The 15,102-nt window shown below is 39.0% G+C and overlaps 1 protein-coding gene across 2 annotated transcripts in view; it reads left to right on the forward strand.

The window, feature by feature from the left end:
* LOC138060462 (uncharacterized) overlaps positions 1–15,102 on the forward strand; it is a 50,290-nt gene that overhangs the window by 34,304 nt on the left and 884 nt on the right. For both annotated transcript variants that reach the window (XM_068906256.1, XM_068906257.1), the window contains exons 11-18: positions 519–625; positions 1,209–1,410; positions 7,138–7,244; positions 10,942–11,196; positions 11,812–11,918; positions 12,869–12,971; positions 13,791–14,009; positions 14,442–15,102. The exon at positions 14,442–15,102 is cut by the window's right edge and continues 884 nt beyond it. In XM_068906256.1, coding sequence (XP_068762357.1) covers positions 519–625; positions 1,209–1,410; positions 7,138–7,244; positions 10,942–11,196; positions 11,812–11,918; positions 12,869–12,971; positions 13,791–14,009; positions 14,442–14,675 — 1,334 coding nt within the window. In that variant the 3' untranslated portion in view covers positions 14,676–15,102. The remainder of the gene's footprint in view (positions 1–518; positions 626–1,208; positions 1,411–7,137; positions 7,245–10,941; positions 11,197–11,811; positions 11,919–12,868; positions 12,972–13,790; positions 14,010–14,441) is intronic.

Below are 15,102 nucleotides of genomic sequence, written 5' to 3' on the forward strand. Positions count from 1 at the left end.
TGGCTGAGGACCACAAGTCCGTCCTCGCACTGTACAGTCGTTGAACAACTTCAAAAAGGCCGGCAAAAACTAACGGATGCATGCAGTCATCATGAATCAGGGGGAGGGGTTGTTACGTTATTATTATTATTATTTTTTCTTTCCAGCAATAAAAATATTGGCTTAACAATTGGTCCCACGTTCAAACCGTTTGAACGATGATTCTGTTTACAAGGATATATAGTCACTGTTTTCTCGCGTGAATGCTTTTGTCTGTAAAGATCATTAAGGAAAAGATGGTAGGTACCAGCGACTTCTGTGAGTTCTGTTCTGCATTACTAGAAGCGGTTATGTCGTGGCCTTGAGGGAGTGTCCGTGATCAAAACGACAAAAAAGACCTGCACATGATTTAAAGCTTGAGGCACAGTAGACCTTACATCTTAGTTTAGGGTAATTTATCGATCCACACTGATCGAAAACCAAATGTGAAGTGGGAATTAGTGGCGATAATGGTTATGATGACATATGTTTTTAACCAGGATCCTCAGGACTAGACTGGAACGAACTAAAGGTGACATTGAACTCGACGTTTGATTGGGAAACCGCTGCACAAACAGCTCTGCAAACGGATGATTCATTGGAAGAAGTAAGTTTTCTACCCCTGTAAGGCTTTCTTGGCGAAATTTAATGCGGGCTGTCTTTTTAAAAGCAATTAGGCTTTGGCTTTTAACAGCTAAATGTGTTAAATGTTTAAATCGAAAAACAAATTGTCAGGTATTATTTTTGGACAATCATGCAAGAAATAACGCAAAATCAGCTTGTGAACTCTTAGCACGAATTGTCCGTTCCTTTTCCACAGCTTTTATAAATAGAAAAATCTAAATTGGAAAGCAATTACTTTTGGGTAATATTTTAGTGATACTATTTTTATTTTAAACACTTCTTGTTGTTTGGCGCTAAAGTTCCCATTTGACTGGTTTTGGGAAACACGACAAATTTAGCTTGCGTGTGTATCTCGTTCCAAAACCTTGTTTCCTTAAATCACTGTCGTCTCACACTTCTTAATCATTTTGTTTGATGCAATGCAACAAGTTCGAGTTTCTTGAATATTTGTGCGCGTGATTCTTTTATCAATAAGAACACAGCTGGGAAAATTATTCCGCCAGAATTTCTGTTCTCTTATAAAAATTAATATAATTGTGACCAATTTTTGGCGTCTTTAATTTCAGGCTATAAGAAATGGTTTGATTTATGCTCTTCGGTACGAGATGTGTGATGACATGCCCAGATCACCGGATCTCACCGATCGTGATCCCCGTAGGACCATGTGGAACTTTCTTTCTCCTATTGCTCTATTTGCGTCTGCGAAAGTAACGGGAGAAGATCTCAACGAACTAGTACCTGTGGCCATTCAAATGGACTACAAACCAGGTCAGTTGCACGAGTGCAATAGAATTAGAGCAAATACCTCTCGATTATGAATGGTGTGTAAATCTCTTCACCATTTGCCAAGGAAAATTAAGAAATGAATCAATATTCTACATACATGTTTAGAGGGTGACATTTAAAAACTTCACGGAGCGAAGTAAAGAAACGAAGAAAAGAAAAAAAAAACTTTCATGAGTCCAGGAATCGAACCTAGCCCAGGAAGCGCAAGCTCTGTTTAATACGCTTTCCTTTCAGTCAATAAGTCTTAGCGCATCTTTGGTCATAAGTTTCACCTCCGAAGTTTCCATTGTCAACTACCAACATTTAACTGTACTGATCTTTTCCTATCATTGCAATCATTATCCTGTTTACTATCGACGCATGTTCGTAATTAATATAAAATGAAAGCCTCTTTTCTGATTGTTATGTATGATATGAGCTGTTAACTAGTGGTCATCCATTTAAAAGTAATTTTGGTGACCAATAGTATTTGCTTTGCTATAAATTGTCCCTTACAAGTTAAGCCGCGTGCAAATGCACTGGATTTGTCCACTGTACAAGCTCTCAACAAGTTGAGCGCATTTGAACACCCTGTTTAGAGGTGCTGAGCGGTGTTGAGCGGTGTTGAGTCTTGTTGAGTCAAATTTGAAACTGGTCAAACTTTTCGCTCAACACGGCTCAACATTTCCTTTGTTTCGCGGTCATCCATGTGTGGCTCAACAAAGTCGATTGCATTTGCACAGCAACGCTCAACATGTTGAGCCCACGCGCAGTGCCCAGCGTATCCATTGGGAGTTTAAACATATCGAACATTTTATAAGATGGCGTCGCAGGAGTTGGAAGTTCTACAGGATAGTTCAAATGAAAAAAATTCTAAAAGAGGAAAGACAAGGAAATGGACGGAGGAAGAAAGGGAAAAGCTTATTGTTTTACCACGTCGTTTTTTTGACTTTTTGTACTCATCAATGAGTTCGCTTACTAGAAGTGCAGCCAAGCATTTTCGTGTTTTGAGGAGATGAATATACCTAAGGGTGCGTTCGATTGACCGTAATCCGGAATAGGAATACATGGAATATAAGTTAAAAATCTTTCGTTTTTACGGATATTCACAGTAAAATTGTCAAACATCTGCCTAAATGCTATTTTAAACATACTATTATTGTCCTTGCTGCTTTGAAACGCGCCAAACATACCGTTTTAATCATCACTCCACATATTCTTATTCCGGAATACGGTCAATCGAACGCGCCCTAAGAGTCTCAGCCATGATTCAACGTGAGCTTTGTGAAATCTTCGGAATGCTCAAGACGTTGAGTCATTGTTGAGGTCATTTGAACACGCCGCTCAACAACACCTCAACAAACACTCAACATGTTGAGAGCTTGTACAGTGGACAAATCCAGTGCATTTGCACGCGGCTTTATAGGCCAGTTTCGTATTCTCACGGTTAGACTGGATCTAGCATGAAATGAAGGCTAATGCGTGGGAAATTATTGGCATGTGAAGACATTCCCTGCATTAGCCTCCATTTCATACTCGATCCATGCAACCCTGGCCTATTTGTCATTGTTTTCTCCCCAATAGATCTTTGATCTATTATTTCCAGGCTTCTTTACGCAATTGCAAAAATTGCGTTCATAACTGCAAGGATCATAGCTTTACTTAATTTCATATATCATTTCATCTTGAAAATCCATTGCGTAATGAGGTATCTCTGAAACAATTTACCAGGTAATTTCGGGTTGGTCTATCAGATACCAGATCCGAAACAATTAATGTCCATAAGACAAAAGAACAAAGCGAACATAACAAAACCTAATTAGCAAGGCCTAATCGGAATAACAAAGTCTACCCGTAACCTCTGAGTAATGACGCTTGAAATATTATATCTCGCTAAGTCTTGCATCTTTTTGTCGAAAGGACCGGTCAAAAATAAAGATTTTAACTATCTTTCAGTGGAATATGCTTTTGTAATTTAACATTCTCTGACAAAAATTTGCATAAGAAGCTTGAATAAACATTGCAACGCACACAAGACATTTAGGCGCATTTTGCTCTTCGTTGAATTCTCGTTAAAGTGCCCATAACGTGAATTTTTTTTTTCCTATTTGAAAGTCCATATTGAAAAATTAACTGTTGCGAAAGAATTTTTTAATTCAAACCAGAAGCAAATTTTCTACAATTTTCTAATAGCGTTCAAATTTCTAGCCATCTTGGCACACCACTCGCTCAAGTTGTTTCTCAACTTATGAAGATTGTTTACATTACTCATTAACACGAAGATTTTTCACCAATATATCGCTTAAATTTAACCCAAAATCATTCAGATAGTTAGAAGCTTCATATTTATTAACTATTTCCTTCGGTTTTGTGTTTGCCAGCATTAGGATTTGCGATTATTCAGGTTTACGTGTTCGAAAATCCAGTTTCAGCGGCTTCAATAACACCCAAACAGTGCCCTCTGTTTTCGTGTAACATGTACCACAGGCAACCCAGGTTACGCTCACGGAACTTCTAGTTCTCACTAAAGCTGCCCCCTCCCCACCCCCCCCCCCCCACCCCGCAACTTTTTTTTTGTATATTATGGAGTGTAGAATATCTTCGGATGTGAAACTTTGTATAGGAAATGACCGTTTATTTTTGGAGACTACCGAAGGCACAAGAAAAAGTTCAAGTAATGCTTAAAGCTGAATTCATGAAATGGCTTTTTCGCTTCAGGATCATTACGCTTAGGTTTCAACTGAGGTATTACCGTATGAGCAATGCGAGTTTCCACAATTTTGACTCTAGATCGAATGGACTTTGATGCGAAGTGTACGGGAGTGACAGGCCTACACGACTCCCCCGCGCGTGTTTTAGCCTTTCAGTTTTGTAATTTCGCTTTTACGAGTATATCTTTGATTGACCGCCCTCTTTTGTTACACGACGGGCTTGTTTTTTGTAGATTTCTTTGAGCAATGGTTGTCGCTCTATTAAATGCCAGTTTCTCATGAGGATTTGTTTTAAGCTCGTCACTGCTGGGTGGTATTCTGTAACGAAAGGCAAGATTCGGTTGCTCTCCTGTGGTTTTTGAAGGAGTGCCAGGTTCCTGTTTTTAAGTTGTATTTCTGAGAGTGTCCTTTGAACAAGATTCTCGGGATAACAACCTCTTTCACGTTGGCGTGATTTAACATTTTCGATGAGCTCTTCAAATTTTTTTTTAGAAGAGTTTGTTCTGAGAAGTCTGTGAGCCCCCGCGTTTGATGAAATCTTTTTGGACTCCTGGTAGGTGGCAAGAGGGGAGGTGCGTGTTTTGAAGTGTTTCAGTGGGTTTGAAGTGAGTGAGCACATCAATGACTGGGTCGCTCTTGAATCTTTTTAACTGTTTGTATCAAGAAATGTCGTTTCTGTATCTAAAATTTCAGCCGTGAGATAATTGTGGGGTGGTCTTTGTTTGCTTGTTAAATGAACCGCTTCATTTTGGTTTCAAAACTATAATTGCGAATGCTACAATTAAGGTCAATTTGGTGGAAAAGACTAACAATGTGTATTCTAAATCAACTCCAGCTGTAATTGACGACGAGGTTTGGACATCGTGCTGTGACGTCATGACCAGTATCGGGATTGGCCAATAAAAACATTCGGGATTTCGGGATAAAGGGAAAATTTTGGTCTGGATGGAGGGAATGAAGAGCCCTATTGGGGACCCTCATCAAACATTCGATCAAACAACTTAAAACATTTCTTTTGTTTTCGTGTTTGATGCGCGAAGTTTTGTTCCTTTGGACATCCGTATCAAACATGGCGCGCACATGCGTTTCACGCTTATTCAGCCTCTTGTATTCACGTGTTGTTGACGTATTTGTGACCCATAGTTCTTTCCTTGTGGAGTTTGATCTGAGTTAGAACAAATATGTTTTAACCGTTTGGGCACTCACTTCATCATCAGCTTATTTGGTCACCAAACATTGTTGGATGTTGCTTGGTCGACAAACATTTCCCGTTTGGAAAGGCCTTTAATAAGGTTTATTTTTTCTCCTTCGTTATATGACACTTGGCTCGGTTTCCTTTGTTCTTTTCGGAGGAATATATTACAAAGCCCCTGATCATTATTCATTTTTTGAAAAGTTGGAGGCGGCTTTGATTGTAAAGGAGGGAAGTACTGGGCTGAAACAATAGCTGATAACAATTAGCAAAATAATGCGATATATATTTCCCCCGCTCATATCCATTTCTCATATCGAGATGACCTGCGACTTTCTAATACAACTGGTATTCTGCGAAAAAAAACAACAACACGTGACCAGTCACCTACGCTATTCCATAGGGGTGCACCCCCTCCCAAAAAATATCCTGGATCCGCCCCTATTCTTGGACCTCATTTGCGTCATGACATTTGTCATAGCGCAATGTCCTTCAAACGAGAAATTCGTTCCAGCGGCCGGGTTACTTTCAAGCAAATTTGTCACAACATCTTCAACTTCCAACTACGGACATTCTGGTTTGTAATGTGATTCGTTAGATGACTGACACGAGTATCGGGGTTGGTTCAAGACAGCCGCCAAAACTGCTCTGGGTTAAGAATATTTCTTCCGACTCTGAGTCACTCATCTCTTTCTGACAAACCTACAGTAACTATTTGACCACTCCACATGGACTGACATCGAAATTGGTCTACTTATTTGACAATTCTTTGATTGCACTCACGTAATAAGACGGCTATGCTGGCGCCAAAACAATAAAAAAATGTATCTTAAGTTTTGCATAAGAGAGTCAAATTCCCAAATTACTTTCTCGCTTAGTTGTTCTTTCCACCAACACGGTGACTGTGACGTCATATGCAATCAAAGAATAGTATCTCAAGAGAATTTAATCTCACCAAGTGACAAATAAGCATATTACTGACCTGTCCCTCGCCGGTATGTGATAATAGCGATACTCACTGTTACGTCACCTATTGACATTAATGTGCCGACCAGAGATCTATTGGCTATCGAAGCAAAGAATCATTTTGTTCTATCAAAAGAATTGATAAACAGTGAGTATAGCTTTATTCACCTGGTATCGCGGCGTAGCCTTCGTTCCAGGTAAATGACCCTCACTTATTACAATAGACATTATAGTGGTACTATTATCAAAAAATCAAATCTTATTTTCTTTTGGATTTCAAATCTATGTTCACTAAACACTAAGTGACCCAAGACTTAAGCCTTAATTTCAAAAAGACACTTGTTTATTTTCACTGGAAATTTTTGTATTTAATGGTCCGCCATTACTAACTTTAAAATCTTGAGAGAGCTGGATCGAGGAGAAAATGACGTCAAAGACTCACTAGTTTAAGAATGTAATGCGTTTGTACGCGACTGAATCAATATGCAGCACGGAAGTTTCAGGCTTTCAGATTTTTAAACTCGTGTTTTGCATACATAATAAACTGCGTTTACGCGCTGAAATACTAAGCTGTTGAATGAATGACGTCACGTTTCCCTAGATCCAACTCTCTGAGGTCCGGTCGGTCAGTTTTGAACGTGAGTAATGGTGGACCGTGAAGTCCAAAACATACACTCAAAGTAAACAGCCTTTGGATAAAAACCAAAGCTCAACATTTTGCCAGTCAGGTGTTAAGCAAACACTTTCAAAATCTGAAGAAAAAAGGAAGTGATTTTTTGAAATAAATGAACGCGAATCCTTTTTCAACTATGTTACCGCTGCTTCACACATAAACAATGCTTCAAAATGTTTTCTCTTTAGATGCAGCAGTGTACACTCCAAGCGATGGGGGCAACTGGATGCTCGCAAAGCTGAACTTGCAGATCACTGATCTCGGATATTCTCAAATCGTGGAACATCTCGCAAAGGTATGAACTCGCTAAACAATTGTCATTACCGCGGTGAGAGGTGAATATCAATCCTTTTTACTCTGACTAAGGTAAAATCGTTGTTTGATTTCACAAACACACAAAAAGGTTTTTTCTAATACCGAAACGATATCGGAGCTATATCAGTTCATCTCTCTTCCGCTGCTAGACAGTATGTGAAAAGCTGTTTGCAAATAACCTTCGATTTAACCAACCGGAACACGTGAAAAGCATTTTTCCTGATCACGTTGGTAAGTACTACCAATTCTTATCCACCTCTTAAAGTTAATGAACAGAAAACGCACGAAACGAGAACAATTTGATTGCAAAACCAATCACATTTAAAGTGGCCGATTACACGGCGAATTTCAGCCCGGCTACACCGGATTGAGACTCCAGCCCAGCCGGACTTCAGCTTAATATCTATAATAAGCTGTATGTACAGCTTGTGAGTAAAAGACGTCACTTTTCCCTAAATCAAACCATCTGAGGTCCAATCGTTTAGTTTTGAACGGGACTATGGCGAACCGTTGCACTCAAATTAATTAAACAGCCTTTGGTTAAAAATCAAAGCTCAACATTTTGCCAGTCAGGTGTTAAGAAAACACACTTTCAATTTCTGAAGGAAAAAAAAGTGATTTTTTTTTTATCATAGTAGCACTCTAACTCACAAAAATAATCCGCGATGCCACACGCCAAAAATCCAATAAGATGTAGCTGGTCTAGGTATCATGAGTTTCAGCTTTATAAGGTTCTCCAGTGCAGTAGAGATCATCATAAAAGAAAAATCACTTCGTATCCACACTTTAGATATATCTGGCTTTCAAATATCTTCCGCCTTCATGAAGGTATTTTTTTTTTTTTTAAATAATAATTATTCCTCACAATTACAAAATTTTCACTTATTTTAAGCCTATTTTACAATAAAATACAATTAATTAAATACATCTATACAATCATACTTCTATTACAGTTATATTAAATGTATAAAATAGCAGATGGAGGAGCTTTTATGGCTATTAAATAATTTTTTCAAGCTTATTCTTATATTTAACTTTATTGATGAAATCCGAAAGTAATAGAAATGGTGAGTCATTCTGGAGTTTTTTCTTATAAATATAATACCGCAGAAGTAACTTGGTAAAAGTGAAGAAAGGTAGTTTTTTTCAGTGAATATTTTGACTGAAAAGCAGGAAATGATAGAATATTTTCATTCTTATCTAAAAGATCTTTAACCGTTCTAATTCCTTTCTCGAACCACTCCTTCCAGAAAAAAGGTTTACCATCAATGCGTATTTCCTTATTATTAAATAGAATTGTCTCCCGTCCATGATGGCTACCATCAAGAGCTTTCAATTCATGAAAGAACGATAAAATGTCCCTATAGAAAGAGGGTACATCTTCAAAGTCTTTTGCGTCGTAATTACATGAGGAGAAAAAAATAGTCTGGAACAAATTTCCAATTGGGATGGCCTTCCCGTATGAGTCTTGGTATCCATGCTAGTCTCAGCGCTTTGATCATTGTTTCAATATCCGTCATACGCAGCCCGCCCTTCTCATAATCCTGATATAGTCCTTCCCTTCTTATTTTGTCTCTTTTGTTTTTCCAGATGAATCTAAAGAGCCTACCTTAACGTTACTTATAATATCCTTTGGAACGTTGATATTTGAAGCTGAGTAAATAAGAGATGATACCCCAAGCGCCTTAATTATCATCACTTTCCCAAATAGTGTGAGATCTCTTGTCTTCCATATATCCAAGTTTGTTTGCAATTTATTTATCTTAAGGTTGAAATTCATTTCATTATTACCTTTCTCGTCATAGGAGAAATAAATGCCCAGAATTCTGGTCGGACTACTGACGCAAGGAAAAAATCTATTCTGGATCTCATTTTTAGGGCTTTGGATACGAATGAATATTTGTTTATGTTGGGATGTTTAACTCTTTGTATGTCTACAAGATCAAAAATATCCATTGTCATTAAGATTAGATTCCGGAAGCCGGTTGGTCTCCAAGGTAAATCAGTGTCGTTAATTCAGATTGGTCTATCAAATAGTTGTTAAGCTCTTCTATAAATCGCAACTGCTCAGCTTGATCATTTGGCGCGTATATATTACAAAGTGACAATTCCATACCATGAAGAATTAAATTAATTAGAACTATTCGTCCCAAGTTGTCGCTTAGGGAATTTTTAATTTTGCTGTCTTTGATTATGGGATTTAATAATATGCAAGTCCCTTTACTGTGTCGAGTGCCATGAGAAAAAAAATTTCACCTCCCCATTCATTTTTCCAGAATGACTCATCTCTTAATTCTGAATATGTTTCCTGTAGAAAATAGATGGTAGCGTTTTGATCTTTAAGAAATGTAAACATGCTGCTCCTCTTAATCGGATTTCTAAGACCTCTAACGTTCAGAGAGATGATTTTACATATTTGTTTGTTAGACATCACTTTTCAAGAGAAAAAAAAAAAACAGACAAAGATATTACAATGCAAAATAGGCTTTCTAGAAAAGAATACAAAGACAAAAAATTCATGAAGGTATAATGACATTAAATCTAGCGACGACAAGGAAAGGAACCTTCTGCGCGGATCTCCCCGATGTCGTCCAGAACTTTTGAAGAATAATTAAACTCTTAACCGGGTAAAAACCCAACACAACCAGTTTGAATTTCAATGCCTGCCCAATGTTAATGGCGGAAGAGTGGAATGAAGCTGTATTGACGTCACGTCGTGCATGCGTGACAGAACATCGATGAGTCCGTGGAGAGGATTACCTTCCTTCCCGCTAGATAGGGAAATCAAGGAAAACTCTGCCAAGCTGAGTAATCGGTTCGATACTCAAGAATCATAAATTGCTTTCTATCTGGCGTGAATTAGATAAGAGTGTTGATCTCTCACTTTGCGGCCTTGCATCAGCACATTTAACAAATGGATCAATTTTAAGATACACTTTGCGTGCGAAAGAAACAAAGGGCCACCAATTTCAACCTATCAGAAGATGCCATGTCACGAGTGACTGGTTCTACAATGTTTTTTTTCGCGGAACGGGTATTATAAAAATAGACTCATTTGTGACTGTGCTGGGGAGCCTACCCATGCAATAACAACACTCTTATTTAGTTTACTCTTGTTTCTATAGATTGTGAGTGAGTGAGTGAGTGAGTGAGTGAGTGAGTGAGTGAAGCTATTAGTCTCTCCCCTCGGGGCTTTTCAGAACTAATTTACAATGTGTTTCGGGGGACTTTAGCCAGACTGCTTATTACACAGTTTACAATTTTATTGTAGGAAGTGAAAGATGCCCCCGTCCATAGTGAGTGGGTTCTTTAACGTCCCATACTATTTAATTTCCAACAAGGGTTATGAGACGGGACCTCCGGTTTACAGTCCTTATCCGAGAAGACTTGAAAGTCTAACCATTTGCAGATGTAATTACAAAGGCAGCACATTCTCCTCAGTTATTTTAAGACCCTGAGTGTTGGTCCGGCCGGAGTCGAACTCGCGACCTCCCGCATGACAGCCCGATGCTCAACCAACTGAGCCACCGGTGCGCAGTTTGAATGGTCGATCTCAATGAACTACTAGAACGCGATAAATCGCAGGGTCTCGACGCCGCTCCTCTACGCCAGCCAAATCAAGAAACACTGTTTTGAAGTTTTAATTCGCGTTTTTCTTACCTTGAATGTCTCCCAAGGTACATTATCTCATGGAGCCCTTCTGCATCAGCTTAAAACGTACTCTGGCAACTTTGCATCCTTTGAATCAGATCCTTAAGTATCACTGCAGAGAGGTTGTCGTGCCGAACACCCTTGGCACCCCAAGACTGGTAGGTGACCAAGGGTTTATGGATTTGCTATTTGCAAGTGGAAAAGAAGTCTCTTTAAGGTTACTTCGGGATGGACACAAATTTGCTACATGGGAAGTCACAGACTTGAGAGCACAGATTAAGGTATGAAAGGTGGTTCCGCCTATAAAGTAAAATGTGACTTGTTTATTTTTAAATAAAAATTTTTAATTTATAAATACATTTGCCACGCGCCTCGTCAGTCATTTTCCATTTGAAAGCCGGCCCGGTCAGCGTGCACTCTCATAAACTTAATAATAATAATAATAATAATAATAATAATAATAATAATAATAATAATAATAATAATAACAATAATAATAATAATTTATATAGCGCCTCTATCCAATGTCCAAAGGCGCTTTACAACAATAAAAATCAAAATTGAAAACAATAAAAGCTATAGGAAATGCTGGTAAAAACGAGATCCAAGGATAAAATTCCTTTCCAGGTAGGAAGGTCAGGTGTCATGTCGACCGGTCAAAAGAAGTCCCTATGAGATTGGCATGGCATAAACAATGCAAACAGCATCACATAAGCCTAAGAGACTCGTCTTGTCGACTGAATTTGCAATACTAGAACAAAATGAAACATCAAAATAAAATGTAAATGTGCTTTCTAAACAATCAAGGAAACTGTAGTACTTCTAAATGGAATCTTTGTCACAGCCCTGCTCCTAAATATGTTGTATCTAACTTGGCTCTCCTCCATGTTGTACAGAAACGTGGACTCGCTGATAAGAAACTCGTTCCGTACTTCCCATACCGCGACGACATTGAAGAAATCTTGCAAGTTATAGAGAGGATGGCCGAAGATTACGTTAACGCGTAAGTATCAACACAGAGTTGAAGTTAGTTTACAGAAATAACCCGGAACTCGAAATTTAAAATCATGTATACGACGCTGAAAGGTGTGGATCCGCCTTTTCAAAACACGATATATTTACGTTTAACCAAAAATCAATGAAATGTCAGTTACAGCGCTTGAGCAAATTCAAAAGAGAGAAATAAGCCAGCTTGGGGATTTCATTTCCCGGCTCAGTGTTTTAACATCTGGCAGCCGAAAGGGTACATTTTGCATTTATGTTGCTTGGCCTGATTTCCACTGACCTTGATTGCCTGCTTGGGGATAAATGCTACTGTAATCAGTGGCATCAGTTTGAAATCAATGGACACAGTTTGAGCCAATCTCGACCCCAGAGCTCTTCTCTTGACTGAGCCGGGGAGAGAAGAGCTCTAGGGAATCCTGAAACAAAGTGTCTGCTGATTGGTTTTCGTGAAGAACAATAAAAAAAGCGTCTCTAATCGGTGCATTCATGTTAGCACGAGGAGTTAGCAGGCACCGTAATTAAAAATTAAACAATTTTCGGCGATAAGAACCCTACGGTGCATGTTCTTCTACAGAGAATTTCCCAAAGCCTTGGGTCCACCCGAGGCTCTGGTGACGAGAATGAGTTTGGGCAAGCTCATTTTCATCTGTTTTGCAAGCACTGTGGTTGCAAAACAGATGTTACGTGATCTAGCTAGTGTGGACGGTCCAAAAAGCTGTGACAACGCTAGCGAGGACGTAACACTTTGTATTTTCTTTTTTTTAAAAACGAAAAACGTAGGTTTTCGAAAACGCGTTACAGTGGTTGGGGCGTAAATTATGAAGCGAAGTCATGTTGCTGTGGCGGTATAATTTTACGTGGGAATACACAAGGCATGACCGGGTTTCGGTTCATAATAGGACTCCATTTGGTGTTTTATAATTACTTAAATAAATTTCTGTCTCTAAGATATTATGACGAGGAAAAAGACGTTCAGGAGGACATGGAGCTCCAAGCATACGCAAATGAATTGTCTATTAACGGAACAGGGCCAAACGGAGGCATTGGAAAGGTAACGGTCACGTGATTAGTTGGTTGATCGGTTTATGTGTTCAACTATTCAGTTTGCGTAAAACTTGACAGCAACTTTGATTCTGCAAAAGATGTTTCGACCACCCATTGTTCATCATCAGTTACGAGTGGTCGATCGAAAAATGTATTTATGAATACTAGTACAGTTTGTTTGCTGATATCAAGACCATTTTGGAAATATCGTTTGTTTACATTCCTATTCTTGTGCTTTCGATCTGTTCTTTTGATGGTTTGTTGCAAGTGCGTGAATGTTATGGTGACAAAATTAAAATGCTAAAATGGACAAAAAAGTTGCTAAAGAAAGGCTTTAATAATAGGCCGGAATAGAAGCTGCGATTCTTATGCACTCTATCTGTCATGGCAACTGTGAGCTCGTTCCAAACGGGAAAATGTTTAAGTTAAGTTAGAAGGCGTGAAAGCGAATAAAATCCCGTTCGTACCCGAAAAGGTACACCCTACGAAGTCGCGCTGCTTGCTTTTTCTTTCTTTTTTTAAATAAACACTTTTGGCTGCTGTGAGATTCACAATAGGAACCTTTAGGCAGGAGCACGAGAACGACTACGAGCACGAGTTTTCTGTACTGAGCATGCGCATAAAGTTTGGAGGCCGATATTTTTCGAAGTTCCGTGCTCAGAACGAAAGACTCGTACTCGTACTCGTCCTCGTTCTCCGATCTAAAGGTCCCTAATACTGGTCGACCAGCAGAAAAGTACACTCAACTCATGAAAAGAAATTGCCGTGTGGCCGTTTTTGCAAAAACTGAAGAAAGCACTGACTGCATGACCGTTATTTTCAACAGATTCAAGGATTTCCTGCCACAATCGATTCCAAGAAAGACCTCGTGGATATTATGGCCCGTATCATCTCGCAGTTGACTATCCAACACGCTGCAGTGAATTATGAACTGGCAGACTATGCTGTGTATGCCCCTAACCTACCAACCAAACTATACAATGATACCAGGGTGAAAGACGGAGAATTCTCGGTTTACCGACTTCCAAACAGACTGACCTCTGCTGTAAGTAGCATGTGCACTTTTTTTAAATGGGATAGAATATCCCCACTGACCTGGTCACCAAGGTAAATGAACGAACGCTGGCCAAAATGGTGATCTTGTGACAAATAAACGCCGTTCCATCCAGGGGCAGTCTCGCAAATCAATGACGTGCAGTCGATCAACTGATTCATTTATTTCAATTTTCCGCTGGCTCCATAGATAATTTTAAACGCGCTTTCCACTTCTATTGTCAAGTTTTAGTTTTTAGTTAGTATTAAAGTTCTAACTGCTATAATAGTTTTTAACCAGTTTTAATAACCAGCTTTGAATCTTGAGGAAAAGGTGCGTTATAAGTGTATTATGAAACGAAACGTGTTAACTTTACTCTAGCCTGGAGTTTCACAATGAATTCTACGTAAAATAACTAAAGTATCTCACGTTTGACATTTATAGACCGAGGCCGGATTTAGCAACAGTTTGGCATCATTCCGTTTCGATTCGTTGTTTGACTACGGCAACGAACTACAAGACATCAAAGCTGTTAACATCATAAATCGTCACTACGGACACCTTGTGCTCAGAGTCCAACCAAAAATGCAGGACACGAATCAAGAGCGTGAAAAAAATGGTGACTTGACTTATCCGTATTTAATTCCAAGATGGATTCCCAATGGAGTTCAGACCTAGACCATCTTTGTTACGCCTGGGAACTTGAACAGCGTGGTAAAGACAGAACCTCCTTTCATAAACAGCCTGTTAACTGTTCGGTGTTGTAGTAGACTGCGAGGAGTTCCTCTTTAATTTGCTCTAAAACGCGTAGAATGGCTGAAGCTGTGGGTCGCAAATACTGCGGGCGTTCATACCAAACTATTGACTGTGTTTATGAGTAATCCTAGGCAATCAACACAGGTGGTACAACTTTAGGATGCTCTCTGTAAAACAAAAACACTGAAAAAAAAAAAAAAAGAAGGAAAGGGATCGTACATGGTTTCTAAATGTTTATCTCGCTTTATCCAAATTGAAAGGGTTAGCTCGATTAGTTATGAAATAACCATTTACAATGAGGTGGCAGTCATCGTGTTCCAAGTTCCCTTTCGTGAGTCGTTTCTAATAG

Source organism: Montipora capricornis, chromosome 8 (assembly GCF_036669925.1).
Source record: "Montipora capricornis isolate CH-2021 chromosome 8, ASM3666992v2, whole genome shotgun sequence".
Classification (NCBI taxonomy): Eukaryota; Metazoa; Cnidaria; class Anthozoa; order Scleractinia; family Acroporidae; genus Montipora; species Montipora capricornis.